This window comes from Puntigrus tetrazona, chromosome 11 (assembly GCF_018831695.1).
Source record: "Puntigrus tetrazona isolate hp1 chromosome 11, ASM1883169v1, whole genome shotgun sequence".
NCBI lineage: Eukaryota > Metazoa > Chordata > Actinopteri > Cypriniformes > Cyprinidae > Puntigrus > Puntigrus tetrazona.
Window position 1 is genome coordinate 7904664 of NC_056709.1, and position 19944 is coordinate 7924607.

The 19944-nt window shown below is 36.9% G+C and overlaps 1 protein-coding gene across 1 annotated transcript; it reads left to right on the top strand.

Moving 5' to 3' along the window:
* Positions 1 to 622: 622 nt before the first annotated feature.
* Positions 623 to 18761, top strand: klhdc8a (kelch domain containing 8A). Its single transcript, XM_043252962.1, has 6 exons — positions 623 to 1015; positions 9894 to 10305; positions 11172 to 11336; positions 12211 to 12429; positions 15877 to 15978; positions 16066 to 18761. Exons 2-6 carry the CDS (start codon positions 9930 to 9932, stop codon positions 16266 to 16268), a joined length of 1065 nt encoding a protein of 354 aa, XP_043108897.1. The 5' UTR covers positions 623 to 1015; positions 9894 to 9929; the 3' UTR covers positions 16269 to 18761.
* The last annotated feature ends 1183 nt before the right edge of the window (positions 18762 to 19944 follow it).

Sequence of the window (19944 nt, forward strand, 5' to 3'; positions counted from 1 at the left end):
GATATTCTGTAGTTTGGTATAATAAAAAAAAATACTAATGACTAGAATGACTAAATGAACTAAATTAACCTAAACAATATCACTAACATAATAATACTAAATGAACTGTCATACAATTAAGGCAATACTTGTATTCTATGTTTAGAAAGCATAATTGGGAATTAGAACAAATTAATTAATCTTAAACATTTTATCATATGCTCAACATTTGAGCAATTTTTTTAGAAACATTTGATGATAATTCTTAGTGTTTGTAGTGCTACATATATTTTTAATAATAAATTATATATATATATATATATATATATATATATATATATATATATATATATATATATATATATATATATATATATATATATATATATTGCAAATTATTATACTGGAAAAAATCTCTAATCATTTATGTATTGTAATCTAGGGCATAAATGCATAATTAGCCCAAATGAATCATGCAATTTCTTTTATTAATTAATAAATAATTCCATCTCAACTTACTGTCATTCCATCTCAACTTCCTATGGGGCGTGGCCAATGTGCTTCAAACTCCTTGAATCGAAAAGGATCCAGTTCTTAAATTCGTATTTTTCACTTAACCGTCAAGGTGTTCGAGATCAACAACAACACAGACCCCAAGACACACGACTCCCGCAACTTTTTCATTTCCTCACGGGGAGCGTCATTTGCGTAGACGTTACAACGAGATGGACTTATGTAGGTTATCAGACGCACTGGGGCCCCCTTGAGCATTTCTGAAATTAATGTCAGAATGACGAATATGATGAAGGGCTCGCGATGAATATTTCATGTATGACCCATATGAGGGAACGGGAGAGGGAGAGAGCAGCAGAGATGCTGAGACGCTGAGCGGGCTTCGGCGGAGCCTGAGCTGAGCTGCGGCTGAGAGGGAGGGAGGGTCCATTCCACGCGTGGATTATTGTTGCTCTGCATCGCGCTCTATCCATAAGGGAAGCGGCCGAGGAGAATCGGAAGAAACCGAAGCCCAGACCGAAAAGTAAGTGATTCATTTCCAAACGTCTGCTCTTTGATGCGATGCGTGCAGCGGTGAGGTGATCAGTGTTTTCACTGTCCACACGTGACGGCGAGTCACACTTTATATGGCAGTGATACTGTACATGTACAGTGAGACAAATCCAACTTTGTGGAGCTGGTAGTGCATTGTTATCCGTTCAGTCTGCTTTGTGCGATTAATGCAGCTTGTACCGACTCCATTCAAACTTTAGTGTGTTCAGTGTGACTGACGTGTGTTATTTTTTAGGCTTTTGTAAGAAATGTCAATTTTTTTTAGTTTTATTAATCTCCCGTTCACTTTTACATTGTTTGAATGTTCGCTGCTGCGATGGCGTCATCGTTATATTTGCATACTAAATCGCAATTGGTCTTCTTTCCCGCGCTTATTTGCTATGACAACAAGCATAATAATAATAATAAATGATAATAAAATAATGACTGTGTTCGAAATCGCACACACTGTAAGTACTTTCGAGTAAGTTCGAGTAACTATTAAAAAGCAGAGATGCCTGACATTTTTAAATGCTTATGCACTATTGCGTGCTGTTTTGTTGTATAACTAGTGTATTGGTGCATACAGAGTGGCACTGCAATAAGGAATGATATAATAAACTTATAAAGCTCATCCACTACACAGTTGAGAACATAGTGCCTAGTGCGTCATTTGGGACACAATTTATGTCTGACATGTGACCTACCAGCATCAGTGGTGGCCTCTCCCCTGGCTTGATAGGATAGTACATGGAGTAGTAGGTCATTCATGTACTATTGTACAGTATATAGTAGGGAAGTAAGCTTGTTTGGATGAGTTTCCAAACAAACGGTTAGTTTTTACCGATATCTTATGAACTGCAGTAACAAAAATATGTGTTCATTTTCAATCTGGAATTGACTGGATTATAAAAAGTGCCAGGATAGGCTTTGCAAGAGGGCTTTGCAACTTAGCCTAATTAAAAAAATAAAAAATAAATTTATTTCAAAGGCTTTTTTAGAGAAAAAGACTCCGTTTGTCAAACTCCTAGTCCCAAATTTTGTATTTAATATGATATCAGTTAAATTCTGACTCCAGGTCTCAGATTTATGTCAGTTTTTTAAATTTTTTTAGCTTTAGTTTTTGAATTTATTTGAAGTTAGCATGACATTACTTGTGACTCAGTGTGAAATGTTCGCAAAAAAAACAACATTGTAATGCTGATAGCATCGAAAAATGTTCTTCTAAGGTTTATTCTTAAGACTTTCCAGCGTTTCCTCGATGTTAGTCAACGTTGTCGACATGTCTCCTGCTAACGCATTTGACGCTTTTTATATTTAACTATTTTTAATTTAAAGTTGGCAATCCGTAACATTTTTTTCTGTTCAAAATGTACAAAATAAATATAATAAGCGAGTGCATCATGAATCCATTTTCCACACCATGGCTTATCCTGACTCACTACGGTACACCTACAATGCATTTTTATATTCAGACTATTTCAGTCTGGTACTGGTGGATCCGCTGCTGAGTGGCCCAGTACCTTTCATGATTTATAATAGACGTAAACAAAGAAAAGTAGCTCTGGCTATACAAAAATCCTACACAAGACACACGCAGTTCTGTTTATTAACCGCTGAAGCACCAAAAGTTACAGACTGCGGCTACCGTGCGCAACAAGACCAAGAACACGCGTGCGAAAGCACATAGGGTTCATAGTGATTTTGACCTAAGGTTAACTTTTGACAGCGTACCTGTGAATGTCAGGCGGGCTACAGTAACCGAATCGGACGTTACTAGGTCACATGGAAAACAGAGCAAGCAGTACTAGTGCTTTTGCCCGAGATCTCTCACCCTTTGGTAAAGATGTCACACCTTCATTCGCGGCGACAAGGCTTTTAAGTATGGATCGCATTCGTCTCCCTGAAAGGTCACAGCCTTTGCGAGCAGTCAGTCAACCTTCTCATCTGAATGCAGCGAATAATGCGTATTAAAGGTTAGAACGCTCCGACTCGCAGCTCTCTCGCAGGGCATTTTCAAAAAAGGGGAATATTTGCTCCGCAAGCTTTTTTTTTCTCCCCCCAAAGCTGAGACTAGCCAATTTCTGAAGACTGTTTCAGCCTGCTTTTAAACGGCGACTGCATAATGTCCGCCCGCTCCAAATATTAACTGTCTGCAGCAGTGACAGCCTGCCAAGTTTTCAGAGTCGAGCTTCAGTGATTTCTCACTGTACTGGTGTCTTTAAACACCGCGGGGGAATAGCCGCTCTGCTGATTAAGGAACCGCGGCCTTGGACTCATTCATATTGTAGGAAGGTATTTCCATAGCAATTAGCTATGAGACCTTTTGGCTCTCGCTTTAGAGAAATACATCCCCAGCTCCCAGTTGTAATCTTCCTCCCGAATCCACAATTCGGACCAGTCTCATCCACATTATTATCCCACTGCATTTATATTCAAATGGCACGCTGAAGGCCTTCGTAATTGAATCTAATCCACTCGGTTTGATCAAAGGCCTTTTACAGGAGTCATAGTTTAATTTGTTGAATCAATAGAGCAGCTACGGTTTTGTCCATGGCTGACCTAGATTTCTCTGGGTTTTATTACACCGCCTAAGTTAGCCGGCTTTTTTTTTGGGAAAGCGCGTTGCAGGGAGTTTTGAATATAAAATCGTCACGGAAAGACAAACGCGTTTTATGTAATCCTCCAGGGAACGGCGACGGCGGAATTGCATTATGTTCTGTATCATGCGCTCGTGCGCTGAATTCAGGGTTGCTATGGAAATGATCTGCTCTGCTACAGTTGACATTGGCCAGACAATGAGCACAAAGGATTAAGGAAGCAGCAGATGAATAAAGAAGAGGTCAGGTATAGTATTCTCCCATTTAGCTCTGTTATATCATGATCCTTTGATGCCAGGCGTGGGAGGTGGGAGCAAAATTAGATTGCAGGATGAGCCGTTTTATATCAGGATGATGTTATATATTACAATATAGATTTTGTTTTCGCTCGCTGGAATTTTTTTTTTTAGCTTTATATATTAAATAACTCTTTTTGGGTATTGCAGTGAGACGAATGCTTCACAAATGAGAAGTTCGTCCTCCCTCACGGTTATTTTTTTCGTTTTATTTGGAACTTTGTGGTGAAAAGATTCACATTATGTAATGCAGTAACGCAGCTTTAAACAGTACTAACTAAAAAGCCATATTTCTTTATAAAGATGTGGATTTTTTCATCTTGAGCATTTAATGGGTGTAATATATTTAGGTTTTTCTGAAAACTTTGTAAGTCAGGTTTCTGGTATATATCTTTATGACAGTGACATCATTCTGTGAAGGAATGCTATTTTTTACACACTCATTAAAAAAGTAGCGTGTGGTAGTGTTAATATTTCGGTTTTACGTATGGATCAGTTGCGAATTGCATTACGTTAGGTTTTAGAGTTAATGTAGTAATATTAGAAATGGGCGATATGACCAAAATCATATATCATAATGTGTGTAATGTGTAATTTTATTTCATGGTAGCAGTAGTTATTTTGGGGGTTAAATAAGGTCTTTATGGTGTTACTATTTTTGATGCGATAGAAATGTCGTAGTTTTTGTCGCCAGTGCCGATATCACGAAAAAACTACAACTACAATAAAAAAAAAACTCAAGCTTACTGAAGATGACTACATTAGGATGAATAACTAAGAAATGCTGCATAAACTGAATAAACACTGTGCTAAACAGTAAAATTGTAACTGTAACTGTAAACTAAACACAATAGTCCAAAATCTCTACTGGTTGACACATTTCTACCAGTTAATTGTGTGTGTTTTTCTATATAGCAAGTATATTCATTATTATGATACAGATTTTTCCCAGTTTTTTATGCTAATAAATTTTCCTAAATTAAGTTACTGAAATTTGGAACATGGAATATGAAATATTTAACTCACATATCACAGATGTGCAAATATGACAAACTAAAATAATAAAGTGCATAATTCCAAGTTCCAATTTCATTCTACAGTGGCATTTATTCATATGAATAATGAGTGTTTACATAAAGTTTACAAAAAAAAGTGTTTCTGTAGGGTGTAAATTCTGACCACGTATGTGCCCGTTTTTTCATATTTCACCTATAGATAGTTTAAATAACGATATGCACTCGTAAAAATGGTTCCATGAAGAACAGTGGACTCTTTCCATTGCACAAAGGTTCTTTATAGTCCCTCACACCATTAGAAATGGTCCTTTTGCATTACGAAAGAAATAATTCTTTTAAGAACAAGTTCTTTGAGGAAACTAAAGTGGATCTTCCATGGCATTGCTTGCGAAAGCTTCCTTTATTTTCAATAGCGTCGCAAATGTTCTAACCGCCGACATGTTTCTGTCATTGCACGGTATTTTCAGAATGTTCTTTCTTAATTGATGCTGAAAGCTAATGTAAATTGAAAAGAAGATGGAGCAGAGAATCCCCGTGGAACTATAACAACGCTCTGCAGATAAACCTTCCCGGGATCATTTTGTTCTGATTAAAAACCGCTCTTTTGTGGACTTTAGAGTTGGCGCTGTTTGAATTCAAGGAGGCTAATTAAATAGAAGTCGATAAACGCTTACCTGCTGGGGCCTTATGGATTCATCGGAGGAGGGAATGACAAGAAGACCTTAAATGGATCATTTGCGCAAAGTCTATTGGATCATACTCGCAGCTAATAGCTCAGGTTAGGATACAATGAGGTGCAGAATTAAGCCTAAGTTATGTATTGGGGATGGGAGACTAACTAATTAAAAGTTTGAAAAGGATGCACACTGATTGTAAATGACTTCGGTGGGTGCTCGTAGGCCTACTGTTGATCTCAAGCTGTTCGAGCAGTTAATTAACCAAAAGAAGAAGACGTGGCAGAGCAAATCATTACAGATTGCAATTAATGCGATTTGCAAGCCATGCCAAGAGTGAGCAATCCCGCTTCGTTAACAAGAGAATGTCAGCTCGGGTCAAAGGGGTAAGATCGCAGTGATTTTTGTTTGTTTGTTAATGCATCATTAAAAACGTAGAAGGCTTCGGCACAGAAGCCCCGGTTCCCGCATCTTGAGATCGTCTCATTGTTTCTATGGCAACCCATCTCTGCATACCGAGTCGAGGGGGGGAAGGAAAAAACGAGACTTGAGAAATGTGTCTTTCCTTCAGCTTTCTTTTAAGTTTCTGTCTTCTCTTGGATGAGACGTACGACAGCTTGGCCTGTAAATGATGGTGGAGATAGTCGAAACCCCAGGTGAAAGACTGAGATTGGAATACAAAGGCAGGGAAAGAAAGGCAGAGGGTTGGACTCTGAGGAAAAAACCTTCTCATCTCAGCTCGCCTTTGACAGTCAATTTACATCTGAGAATATCTCCCCAAGTTACGGCTCGCCCGGCTCGGCTTCGTGGCTCTTTGTAATTGTTACATGCAACATTTATTTAAATCTAAACTGATAATCTACACTACAAACGCACTTCAAAAAAATGTGTTTTTGTCTGTGACTGAACATCAAACGGCTAATTGGAAACAGAGCCATTTTTTTTTACATTCGAGGGTGATTTTATCGTAGAATAAAGTAGTTTTAGGGGAGCATCTTTTTAAAAGAATAAAAAAAGCTGGTTGTCCAAGGGAGGGCTGATGGTTAGACTAGTTGAAAAGATTAAAAGTTAAAAAGATCTTTACCTATTCATGTGGGGTTTTTTTTTTGTTTTCTTTCGCTTTCTTTTCATGTTATGAGTTTCATTTGCCTATCAACTTCATCTTTTTCTTAAAAGGATTTATTCTCATTTGTGAAACAACCTTGAGCTGTTTGAAGGATGCTTAATAAAAAAGAAATGTTTTCACATAAAACTATAAAAATGTATAATATATATATATATATATATATATATATATATATATATATATATATATATATATATATATATATATATATATAAAAGTTGTTTGAGAATGGTTTTTACTATGGTTAAATTAAATTGGTCAAATAAATAATATAATATATATATATATATATATATATATATATATATGTATGTATGTATAACGTTACATTTATTTCAAATAAATACTAGTCTTTGAACTCAAACAATTCTTAGAAATATTAGGAAATGTTTTCAAACAAATATCTAATTAAATTCTTAATAATTAAATATATTTTTAATTATTAAGAACTAAATAAAAAAATTAATCTAGTAAATATTGCAGCAAATCAGCATATTGGAATGATTTCTGAAGGATCATGTGATACTGAAGACTGGAGTAATGATGCTGAAAATTCTAAAAATTAATTCCATTTCGAAATGCATTCAAATACAAAACAGAAATATTAAAATATTATAAAATATTACAGCTTTTACTGTATTTTCAATCAAATAAATGCAGCTTTGATAAAAGGGCTTGTAGAGTTTGAGGGATTTGTCTTATAACATGATGTTTCTCAGTCTCTTAAAATCGATTGCTCCCCTTTTTCTGTGTTTGATGTTTAATATACTTGAGGAACGGGATTTTGGTCCTGTGAGCACCCTTAAGATGGCAATATGTTGAAAGAAAATGAGAAAGTCTGACAGAGTTAGTGATATTTTGAACCCGTGTGCGAGCGCAAGAGAAAGAGACACTGAGAGATCAGCTCATTTTACGCTGTGATTGGACTTGATGAAGTGTTCACCGCTCTCAGGGGTCTCTGTGTAGTTAACACAATCACTAGAGGCCCAGAGCTCTCCACCTGTAATAAGCCGGTTTAATCGATATTAAAGTACTATCTGATGGCTTACAATGAGAACAGAGCAGCCAAACACTTCAACTCGGTGATCAACTTTTCAGAGAAGCCCATCAGAGACTCACCATCCACCTGAACGGCTGGAAATGACACTGAGATGGAAACAATTCTGAATGAAGGTCCTTTTCATTGAGATATGTCCTGGGAGATTTTACACACTTTCCGATGACTAGCATTGTAGACTAATTAAAGTTCCAACGCTATATTAACTATATTGTCAGTAGTGTGGCAGCAGCTCAACTGTTTTTATAGAAATGTCATTTTTAAAGCGGTTCAGTTCCTTTCAGCTTTTTTTTAACACCACATGTGTATATATGCAATAACTACAAGTACACAAAACAATTAAAAATAGGTCAGATTAACGTATTTACTTCAATTACCTACTGTGAGGACGTTTCCAAGCGAGGGTCAAATAAAGATGTGTCCTTTCACATAATGAAGCATCTTTGTTGTAAAAAACGAACAGATAGTTCGATAATAATTGAATTTCGCTTAGAAGCTAATGTGTGGTTCGTTGACGTCTTCTTAAATGACATAGCTGCGATACATCTAATGATTTTTTTTCTGTAATGTTTAAGTGAGGGTTGTAAGTGAAGGTGACCTGCAGTACAAGAAGCATGAGGATGGTTTCTCGAGGAAAGACGGGGACTGAGGGAGATATAGTGAGGTGAAGACCACAGTTGCCTGGATACTGCTGGATGCTAAGCCACGGTACAACGGCCCACTTCAAGCTCATTGTGTACACAGCTGAGGAGAGAAGAACAGTTGTGTGAAATTGGTTGCGTCAATTGAATCAAGTGATGATGCTATTCTGGGCCGTCTTCCATATCTCTGCCTCCACTCGGATGAAAATAGAACGTAAAAAAAGTGTTTGCATTAGCTGTGTACTTCACAGCCATAAATAACACAAAATGTGCTTTTCTTTGTTTGCTGGGATACATGTTGCAACAACTGGGAGCTTTTCTTTCTTTGATATGCATTAGCCGTCTGTAATTAGTTCCCGTATTATTTGTCTTAATATGATTACAAAATAATTGTAGCGCTGTAATGGTGCTTTGTATATAAGTATGTCCTAAAGAAGAAACAAAAACAAGCTTTAATTACATTACGTGTTTGTTTTCATAAACTATCTATTTATGCATTATATATTTATATATTTCACTCTCAACTATACTAAGAAATTCAGCATGAACTCTGAATTGATTTCATGAAATTTACTTTATGGAGTGCATAACGCCATATATATATATATATATATATATATATATATATATATATATATATATATATATATATATATATATATATATATATATAAATATAAATATGTGTGTGTGTGTGAAGAATGTATATATATATATATATAGTTTCACCTAAATAAACTCATAAAATAATTATTTGAGAGTTTATTAACATTTTTGAGTCATTTAATCTGTACATGTTATATTTGAAAATAAAAATACACTTATTAAAAACCATTAACATAGCACCGAACTTCATTTGGTTATTCACCTCAAAAAGTTCTCATTTGCTGCTTATTAATAGTTAGGTGTTAAGTTTGGATATGATTAGGATTGTAGAATAAGGTTATGCAGAATATGTGCTTTATAAGTATTAACAAACAGCCAATGTGTTAATATTAGGCATGATAATAAGCAACTAGTCAATAGTGAGAATTGGTCCATATACTAAATTCTTGCTGATTGTTCTAATAAACAATGGACAGATTAATCAATAATCAAGACTGTTTGCCCTAATAGCAGACAGCCATGAATAAACAATCAAAATACATATGACAAGGCCTACTAAAATATTGGGATAAATGCTTGTAAAAGCTAAATGGAACAGTCTGGAAAAGTCTCCGGTGATGCCTCATATATATTCAGAGATGTTATAAGATGAGTCACGCATCATATCTAGTGAGCCGCGGGAACAGTAGGCGACGGTATGAGAATATATGGACATTGCGCATGTTGTAATCACTGTACACATTGTCATAATTGCTGTATGGATCGCACACAACAGAGAGATACAGCAGTGACTACTTAACGTTACCGCTATTCTAGATGTGGGCCGTGTAAACCAACTCCTCTGGTGCTTTCAGGAGCTGCGTGAGGAAGCAAAGCGATCGGTCGGGGTGATGACGCTGCCCTCGGCCCATGAGTTTCACTGGCAGAGCCTGGCGAGTCTTTCCAGCGCCCGCGTCTATCACTCACTAGCCGACGTCGGGGGACAGCTGTATATGGTGGGGGGTTGCGACGCTTCGGGTCGACCCACCAGCGCTCTGGAGCTCTACTCCCCTGAGGTGGACCGCTGGCTCGGTCTCCCTCCGATGCCCACGCCGAGAGCCGGGGCGGCCGTGGCTGTGTTGGGTAAGCAGCTGCTCGTGGTTGGGGGAATGGGGAAGGACCAGCGCCCCCTGAAGGCTGTGGAGGTGTATAACACCGAAGAAGGCAAATGGAGGAAGAGGTGCTCGCTCAGAGAGGCGTCCATGGGCCTGTCTGTCACTGTTAAAGGTAAACAAAAAAAAACACGTTCTTATTTTATATTTAACACAAACACTGTCACTTATTCAAAATAAAAATGCAAGGACTTTATTTTTATTCATGTGAATTGGATTTATGTTTATTATTCATTTTATTGATACAACATATTAATAATGTATAAATGGACAATGAAAAGTGTATTTATATTGCAATTTAAAGAGAAATGATTGAAAACAAGTAACATTCTGATGGAATGTTATAAAGATAAATATACATTTTTTATGTATACTCTTCCAGTCAAAAGTTTGGAATATTTAAGCCTTTTGTTTTCAAAGAAGAATAAATGCTTATCAAGGCTGCAATTATTTGATGAAAAATACAGTAAAAAATACAGTAATATTGTGAAATATTACAATTTTCACTCAGAAATTTATAGTAACCCTAATTAATAATTGTGAAAAGAAACAATTAACACCGAATTATACAATAATATTTGTTTTATTACTAACTGAAAGGTTATGGTATAATTCAGGGTCACTTTTATCACTTCGAATTATTTGTAAAGTTTTCTAGCATTTTTTTTCTGTGAAAATCTCACACCTTTTTCAACGTATAAAATAGACGTTTTTTCTTTAGAATAAAGATGAATTGTGCAAAATAAAAAAGAATGTGCGCTAAAGACCAAAATAAATGGTTTTGTTTCATGTTGACTTTAAACAAAAAACATGTCAGTCACTTTAAATAGTCTCCTCTTTTCAGCAGCGCTTCTGTCAGCGCATGACATTTAAAGCGTTTATTCATTGTTTACTTGACATTGTAAGGTGAGAGACTGTTTTGTTCAAGAGTTCTTTGTTGATAATAAAGACCTTCATTTGACTCACTTCACCTCTGCTCAGACGGCAGAGCTCTCGCTGTTGGGGGAATGGGAGCAGACCTCCTGCCTAGAAGTGTTCTCCAGCAGTATGACCTTCGCAAGGACGTGTGGGCGCTCCTTCCGCCCATGCCCACCCCTCGCTACGATACCAGCATCTGCCTACTGGCCTCCAAGATCTACGTGGCAGGTTTGCTGAGTAGAGAGAGTCCTTGTGTATCTGCAATCTACCCTTGTGCATTAAATACTTTACGTGTGTGTGTGTGTGTGTGTGTGTGTGTGTGTGTGTGTGAGTGTGCGTTCCTGACCTCGCTGTGGTTTTGGGGACAACGTTGCTGAAAATGTCTCCTGAAGTTTAATGAGAGGGTTTCTACAGGTCTTAAAAGGTTATGCAAATGACGGCCTTAAAAAAGGGTTTTAAAATTGAGCAGAAAGTTGCTTTAAATTTTGCATATATTGAAAAAATTAACAGTGGTTTTGTCTTGTTTTCCAAATATTTGATAATACATTTATTTGAGAAAATTAAGATATCCGGTCGTTTTCTGAGAAGCCGAACAAAAGGTGGGTTTGTACTAAAAACAAAAACAAAAAACCTGTTTTTCTTGGAATTTTTGCTCATTTGTTCTTGTTTTAATCAGTTTCTCTGAAAACAAGACTTCTTATCATGCGTTTGCTTAACAAGTAAATATATCTTTATTTAAAAGTCTTTAGGCATTTTCAGTAAAAAAATAACACAAAAACATACTAAGGAAAAGCATCGCTTTTTTGTTTGCTGTGTTATCAGAGAGCACGGTAAAAGATATTTCAATATACTAGCAGTTTTTATGTATGTATTTTTGGCAACACTGTTTCTAATACTACTTGTTGCTTTGCTCCCTAGGCATTGTATCTGGAAAACACTGATATCATTTGTTACCTTCAGATTTTTTCTTCACTTGGTTTTAAAAGGTCTTTAAAAGGTTTTAAATGTAACTTTATAAAACGTGCAAAAATGAAACTCCAACATGCTCTGTGCATCACCGTGCAAAAACGACCAATCACCATCAGTATCTGTGTTCCTTCAGGAGGACGTCAGTGTAAGCGTTTGGTGAAGGCGTTTGAGGTCTTCGACATGGAAAGCCGTACCTGGTCCTCTCTACCCAGCCTGCCTTGTAAGAGATCTTATTCTGGGGTCTTATGGGACAGCGCCGGGCGTCTTTGCTGGTTGGGAGGGCTCAGACAAGGAGGAATACACCAAAGTTCAAAGTTTACCAAGAATGTTAACATCTTTGACACCAACCAAGGTAAATTAGCTAGACATGCCAACAATATCAAAGTACCTCTCTTATATTCGACCATTAATCCAAATGACCATTAATTCAAAGTAGAATAGACTTCAAACTCAATGACTCAATGATTTAAACACCTTCAACTATCCTTGGTGTATGACTTTATTCTTTCAGAAGAATGCAATTTTAATACATACAAGAGTTGTATTTAAAAATGTCTCTTTACTGCATTATAATGGCAGTGAGTAAGATTTTGGATGCCCAAAAAGTGCATCTATCCGTTAAAAAAAGTGCTCCACACAGCTCCAGGGGGTTGGTAAAGAGCTTCTGAAGTGAAGTGTTGCTTTTGTGTAAGAAAACTTAATAAACCCTCTCTTCTAGATCACACGAAAGTATAACGTTCGTGGAGTAACGTTATAGTTGTCACGTAGCTGTGTATCCCTTTAAATGATCTGTATTCAGTCAGATATGGGGTTAGTAAGATTCTTTTAAGAAAGGACACATTGATCAACAGTAATAGTAAAGACATTTCTAACGTGATAAAAGATTTCTATTTCCAGTATTATTTTTGAGCTTCATATTCATCAAAGAATACTGAAATCAAATGCAGCACAGCTTTCATAAAAAAAGCAGCACAGCTGAAAGACTGGAGGCTTAAAATTCAGCTTAACATCACAGAAATAAATTGCACATCGAAATAAATTGTAATAGAACGTATTTCACACTGTTACTGTTTTTTTTACTCTATTATTGATCAAATAAATGAAGCCTTGGTGAGCGTAAGAGACCTCTTTAAAAAAATTGTAAAAAATAAAATATGAATAGTATATAATAGTAAAATAGCAGTAGTAGATTAAGCAAGCCCAGAGAATAACTAATACCATTAAACCATCATAGGCTGGCTAGCTTTTTTTCTACAGGGTTTTCAGCACACGGTGCATTGCAAAACTAGGCTTAGTGCTGAAACTGTGTGAATGCCGTAACCTGTGAATATAGGCACCAAATTGAATCAGCTGCGCTTGTGCATGTGGCACGAAACAGGCCTTAGTTTTAATCTGTGAAATCTCCAAGAAAAACTGTTACAGCTTTTGAATGCGTATCAGCAAAAATGTTTCAACGCACAAATATATTAGTAATCTCAATAACCGTTGCCTTTTTATTAGATATATTTTTTTCATGGATTAACCCAAAAAAGGGGGTGGAAAGATACAAGGTGTGACAAAACGTAAGGCCTGCTGAAATGAGTTATTGATTTCTTTCCAGCTTCTCACGCTTTTTCTTCCTCTACATCGTTTCCGCTCAAATCCGATCTCTTCTAATCAGATTCAGCAGATGGGAAAATTGGACTTTTTTGGCCCCAAGGGCGATAAAAAAAAGTTCCTGTCGTAAGTAGGCAGCGAGGAGGTCATCTAGAACAACTGAACTTTGCGCGCTGCCGTGTGAATCATTTCTCTCTTTTTTAATTATTCTATTACTGGCACATGTGTCAGTCAACAGGTGCGTGAGCCGCCGTTCACAGAGCAGCACCAGGGATTAAGCCTCGCTATCTAATTTCCTTCTGCCCAGATCCGCCACTGGCAATAAAGCCCTTGCGTACAAGTCTCCCAGTCTAATATAACTAGGCGATAAGATCATGGGATAGGAAGGGGGCGTTAAATGATGCTATTCAGAAACACATTGTCATCCCTTATCCGTAGCTCATCCTGATAGATAGTTGAGGCCATCTGCTCTATTGTCTTAACGCTGGCTGCCGTGGAGAGGGTTATATCCAGAGAAAATCCCAGTTCTAGGCGAGATGGATGCGCTTTTTATTAAATATCCAACTTGACACTGTATACTTGCTAATTGAGCAGCGGTAGACCCAGAACAGTATGTTTTTATAGCTTTATGCCAAATGAACAGGCACCAGGACGGACCCCACCAGCTGTTTGAAGGGAATGTGAGCTTGCATCTGAATAAAAAGCATGCTTGGCATCAGAAAAAGTGAAAGGGCAACACTGTTCAGCAGAAAAAGCGTCAGATTTTCGGCCAACAACAGAGCGAGCATTGCACGCCAAAGGCTGAAATCAATATCCTGTCCAAAGTTGACAGACCCTTCATTGCTCATTCAAGTCGGACACTTTGATCCTGATCCAAATTGCCAAATTTTCAGCAAAACATCAATAAATGATTTAACTAAAATCAAATGAGAAATACAAACTCGGCGAGCATCCTTGTTGTCCACTGACTGCATAGACTGATACCTTTAATAAAGCAGCTTCCTGGATGAATATTGCATAAGGACTTTAAATACCATGAAGTCAACTTTGCTGCCAATTTAGGGGCAGGAACCACCCACTAGCTTATCAGAAAAGACATGTAAAGCAAATAGCCATAGTTTGTCTGTCAACCTTTTTACATTACGTCACTTGGTAATGATGTTTCAAATGCAGCATCTATGGGAGGGAAAATAAATTTGAATTAAGAGATATGTGTTGGGCACAAGCAGTACTTCAAATAAAGTTAAATTATAGTTTTTATATCATCACATGAGTGAGTATTATTAAAAAATTAATCATTTAAAAAAATGTACTTATCCACCATCTTGGATATGTTTTAACATCACTTCGTTACTGTGCATTTTAGGGTTGACTGTTGTGAAAATTGCCTGCAATTAAAAAAATTAGCATTTTGAAATGGTTTTGATCAGTTATATATATATATATAGATGCTGTGAGCATCTGCATGCTTGTCTTTGCAATCAAAAGCTCGTCACATGTTCTTCAACAGTACGTAAACAAGCATGGCAGAAGGAGTCGGCATCTCTCAAACAAACCATCATTATTCTAATGCCGTTTGTGCGTTATTGGCTGTGATTGTGCTTTTAGGCTGATTAGGTTGACTGAGAAATGTAAATAATGTGCCAAATTAATGTTCTACATCTGTGAAACACAGAAAGCTGCACAGCCCCAACTTCCTTTTCAAAGCAATTAAAGTGTTCTAGCTCAGTAATTTTTTGAAGAAATGGTCCTTGCATTTATTACGGCAAGCCATTGGCTTAGTTATTAGACAGATATTAGATCCTGCAAATGGAAAACATTCTGTCAGCTTTAATCGACAAGCTTGCAGGCTCTAATCTGCAGGAAAGCCCTTTATTTCCATTTCCTCTTTAGACATTTTAGGAAAAGCTGTCAAATGAAACAGTTTCAAATCACATATAAGCCAGTTAATTTTCTTTCGCTCATTGTATAAATCTGATTTATTGTGTCAGATTTTAAATCACATCGTGTTAATGGTGTATGGTGTGTAATTTATTCCAAATTAAAATACTCTATTGCATCCCATTTTAATGTATAAACTATATGTATGCCATCGATGGAATGACATCTTGGAAATTGCTTGGAAATGACCCACTTAACCTTTAATATTTAGTATTTTATTTTGCATTTTATCATTGTTATTTTTGTCTGTTTCGATTCGTAGGAACTTGGTTGAAATCGGAGGACACCGTACCCTTGAAAACCAAGCGAGCAGACTTTGCCGCAGCCATAGTGCGAGGCAGAATGATCGTGGCGGGAGGCCTAGGTATGGAAGTTGCATCATAATATATTTATCTACTGCACAGTTGCCGTCACAGTTGGTGTCATCCAAACATCTGCTCTCTTCCTACAGGCCATCAGCCATCAGTGCTGGACACCGTTGAAGCATTTCATCCCGAAAAAAGAAAATGGGAAAGGCTGTCGCCCATGTCGACGCCGCGTTGCTCTGCCTCCAGCATTGTTATCCGTGATCGCCTACTGGTAGTAGGAGGTGTCAATCAAGTCCCAAGCTCCGCCCATGAGATTCTTTATATAAAGGAGGAGGAGATTCTTTAACCACAGAACGTTAGGTTTACACATCAGAAAAAGTTGCCTTCGATGATCAAGTCCATTTTTCACGGTGACGTTTACTGTCGCTTGGCAAAATTTTGCATCAAAATCCAGTCTGTGCATTCGGGAGTATCGCTTTCGCTCGTGTTCAGTGTGATTTTTTTTGCAAATTCACTATGATGAACAATAGAAATCTGCTACTTCGTAAGCTGCGAGTTGGGGTTTTTCACCGATTTTGCACGTTCGAATTGGTTTGATAAATTTGCCAAACTAACCTACTATAAACTGCTGGGCTCATGTAGCGAATTTGGTAACACTTTAAAATAAAGTTCCTTAGTTAACATTGGTTAACAACAATAATAAACATGAACTGAGAACTAACAATACTTCTACATCATTTATACATTTTTAGGTGATGTTAATTTCAGCTTTTACTAATGCATTATTAAAATCCCAAGTTTTTTTAACATTAATGCGCCGTGAACTAACACGAATAATCAAAGAACAACCGTATTTTCATTAACTAACATTAACAAAGATGAATAAATAGTGTAATAAATGCTGTTTGTTTGCATGTTTGTTCATGTGAATTAATACTTTAATGTTAACAAATGACACGTTATTGTAAAGTGTTACCGCAAATTTTCATAACCGACTTTAACACTAGCTAAAACTGCTTCGGGAAGTTAACCAATCAGCTTCCTCTCGGTCAGCTCGGCAAACTCACATGACCAACTTCTCGGCGCTGGGAACTTTTTTTGCCCTCATGCGAATTTCTCAATCACGTGGAATAGATTTCGACCGCAAAATTTTGCTAATGCGACCGCACTTTAAAGCCTGAAATATACTCTACTCAAATACTCAAATGTGAATCTTGCGATGCACTGCAAATGCAATAGGCGAGGATGTAGAGTTTCCTTCAAACGTTTGTTTTAAATTCAATTCAGGTAGCTAGCTACAAATATGTCAGCAGTTTAAATGTAAAACATCATTTTTGCTAGCCCTAGCACATGATTCCCTTCGAACTGTTGCTCCGCCATGACAGTAGTTTAGCTGAAACAGAAAAATGACTGTAGAGGATGTTTACACTGATGCCTACTATAGCGCTCCTTGTGGCATTGCTGACATATTTCATATGCCAATGCATGAAATCAAACTAGAGTTGGTGTTTATGTACTTATGTAGAGTATGTTTTGGGCTTGTTATCAGCACAACAAGGTTCTTGAATGCTAGACTGTTCAAACAAATAAGCTGCACTATGTGACAAGGAATAACTAAAGCACATTGTAGGAAACGACATGTATTTTAGTTCCACAAAGCTCACCGGTAATTCCATTATTACAAACTGCACAGCAACGACAATCTGCCTTTTAAAGCCAACAGCACCAAACACCTACTGAATGATCTAAGCCAACAACATATGCACAAACACACCTTCAGAGACACAATAAATCAGTGTTTGAAAAAGAAACAGATTTAGCAGTCTCCCTATAACAGTGTCTTGAGATATTTTTAGGGTGTTTACAGGGTGGCTATTTAATCTACTGCTATTTTTAGCATGATCATTTAGTAATACAGCAGAGGTCTTATTAATAAAGTGAAGTCTTAACTTTAGGGTGTTATTTGTGAATACTGTACCTCACTGCATTTGTTGTGTAGGAGGCGTTATGTGAACAGATTTTGGTGGTTCGTATGATTAATATGGTTATTTTTCACTCATTCTGGTCAGTTTCATCCTTGTCAAAGGTAACTTGCACTGCTGTAGCACACACATGCAATCCTTTTTTCTAAATATTTACAGGGTGATCAGCAATTTACGGTAGCATCGAGTACTTTGTCTTTAAAAACCTGTTGAAATCAAAAATAGGGAGTTTTGTAACCAAAAAAAAAACTGAAAAAAGACTTTCCAAACCTTTTCAAACGTCCTGCACCAACAGGACCAAAAGAAACTCCGGTCTACATAGGATTTCATTGGGTTTTTAATACTACTCAAGATATTGAGTGTGTTTACATGCTTGACAATTCCGGCTACGCAAGTAACGTTTACACGAGTTTTGAAATTATTGGTTTGGGTGCAAGTATGCACACACAAAATACACCACCAGGATTGTGGCTTAAACAGTTCATGACTTTCAACTGGTAAAAGAAAACCATTTGCATTTACATTACCATGCTTGCTGCTGGGTGATTAAGCATAATAAGCGTAAGACTGTGCAAGTAAACACACTCATTGTCAGCACAAGGTTCAGAGATGCAGTATTTTGAATCGGGAAAAAAAAGTTGAAAAGCCTTTAGGGGAGTCATCATAGCTGTGGCCAATATCATTAAATGATGTTTACTTTTTTCTATTATGATGTTTTCACTTAGCCATTTGCTCTAATTTTGTTAGAATAATGTGTCTTGGATGCACATAGCAATAAAATGAAGCACTGTAATATATGGTTTTCTACAATGCTTGTACATTTGTGGTTTTGCCATTAAATGAACTTTGTCTCCTGCTGTGGTCTTCTCTCTTCCTTGTTTCTTGGTTCAAATGCACTCTTATCTGGGGTGGGAAAAAAAGAGAAATGGTTGATTTTCTTTTCTCTTTTTATTTAATAATGTCAAATAGCGGCTCACTTACTCGAGACTTGAGAAGGATGGCGGTTGACACGGAATGAGGACCAACTCTAAACGTGTGGACTCCTGGCCTCAGGTTTATTTGTCTCTATTGATTTCTTTCACCTCGGCAGAGGTGAAATGTGTCTAGCGGTCCTGTCGGCCACTCTCAGACCCGCTGAAACACTGCAGAGATGCAGTTAAAAAGTGCTGCAGTGGTTCTTCACAGTTTATCTGCAAAATACGTAATTTATACTAAATTTTGAAACATACTAAAGTATGAATGAATTTGTTGAGGTAATTCTATAGTTGCTGTAGTACATAGTATTATAAACAAATTTACCCAATACTGTAGTTTTCTACAATACACTACAGTTTACTGAAGTAAAAACTAATACTAAAAAATAATGCATTCGTTAATATATACAGTACAATACACTTTACTATGGTTCAAAAACACGAACCACCTTTTTCTTATGGGCGCTGCCATTTGTAAATTCTAGCTTTGATCTTTCAGCCGCGTCCAGATATTTAGCACAAATCCAAAACTCGTTTTGCTGTTTGATATTGAACATTTTTATCGTGTTATTTAAATGTATTACCTTTATTATGAACACACGCGTTTGCAGTGCAACCAGTTTTACCGTTTACTGCACCTTGTTATTCTCCTGTTGTTGTTTTTTTACCTATTAGCGGCTATAATGAACCGAAGCCTCACCCAGGCTTACTTCCACATTGAGTTTTTAGGCTGCTATAATTTATTATTGTATTTTTTCATGTACTAAAAAGTACCTAAAATCAGTTTTACCGTGCTGGAAAACCAGGTAAGGCTAGTTTGTGTGACTGTTACAGGGCTACCAACCGTCCCTTATTAGGTATCTATGTGTATATGCATATATATGGTAGTGTATGATTGTAACTTCATGTTGTGAACTCTTGTTATATGCAATGTGTGTGTGTGTGTGTGTGTGTGTGTGTGTGTGTGTGAGAGAGAGAGAGAGAGAGAGAGAGAGAGAGAGAGAGAGAGAGAGAGAGAGAGAGATTGCACGTTGTGAATACAGAGATGGAAAGAATCAATTAATTT

What these genes read in the sequence shown, in the direction of transcription:
- klhdc8a (XM_043252962.1), top strand. Translation starts at nt 9,930, where the DNA reads ATGACGCTGCCCTCGGCCCATGAGTTTCACTGGCAGAGCCTGGCGAGT. An exon ending in CCTGTCTGTCACTGTTAAAG is followed by an intron (nt 10,306 to 11,171) that starts GTAAACAAAAAA and finishes ACCTCTGCTCAG; the next exon opens with ACGGCAGAGCTCTCGCTGTT. An exon ending in GATCGTGGCGGGAGGCCTAG is followed by an intron (nt 15,979 to 16,065) that starts GTATGGAAGTTG and finishes CTCTTCCTACAG; the next exon opens with GCCATCAGCCATCAGTGCTG.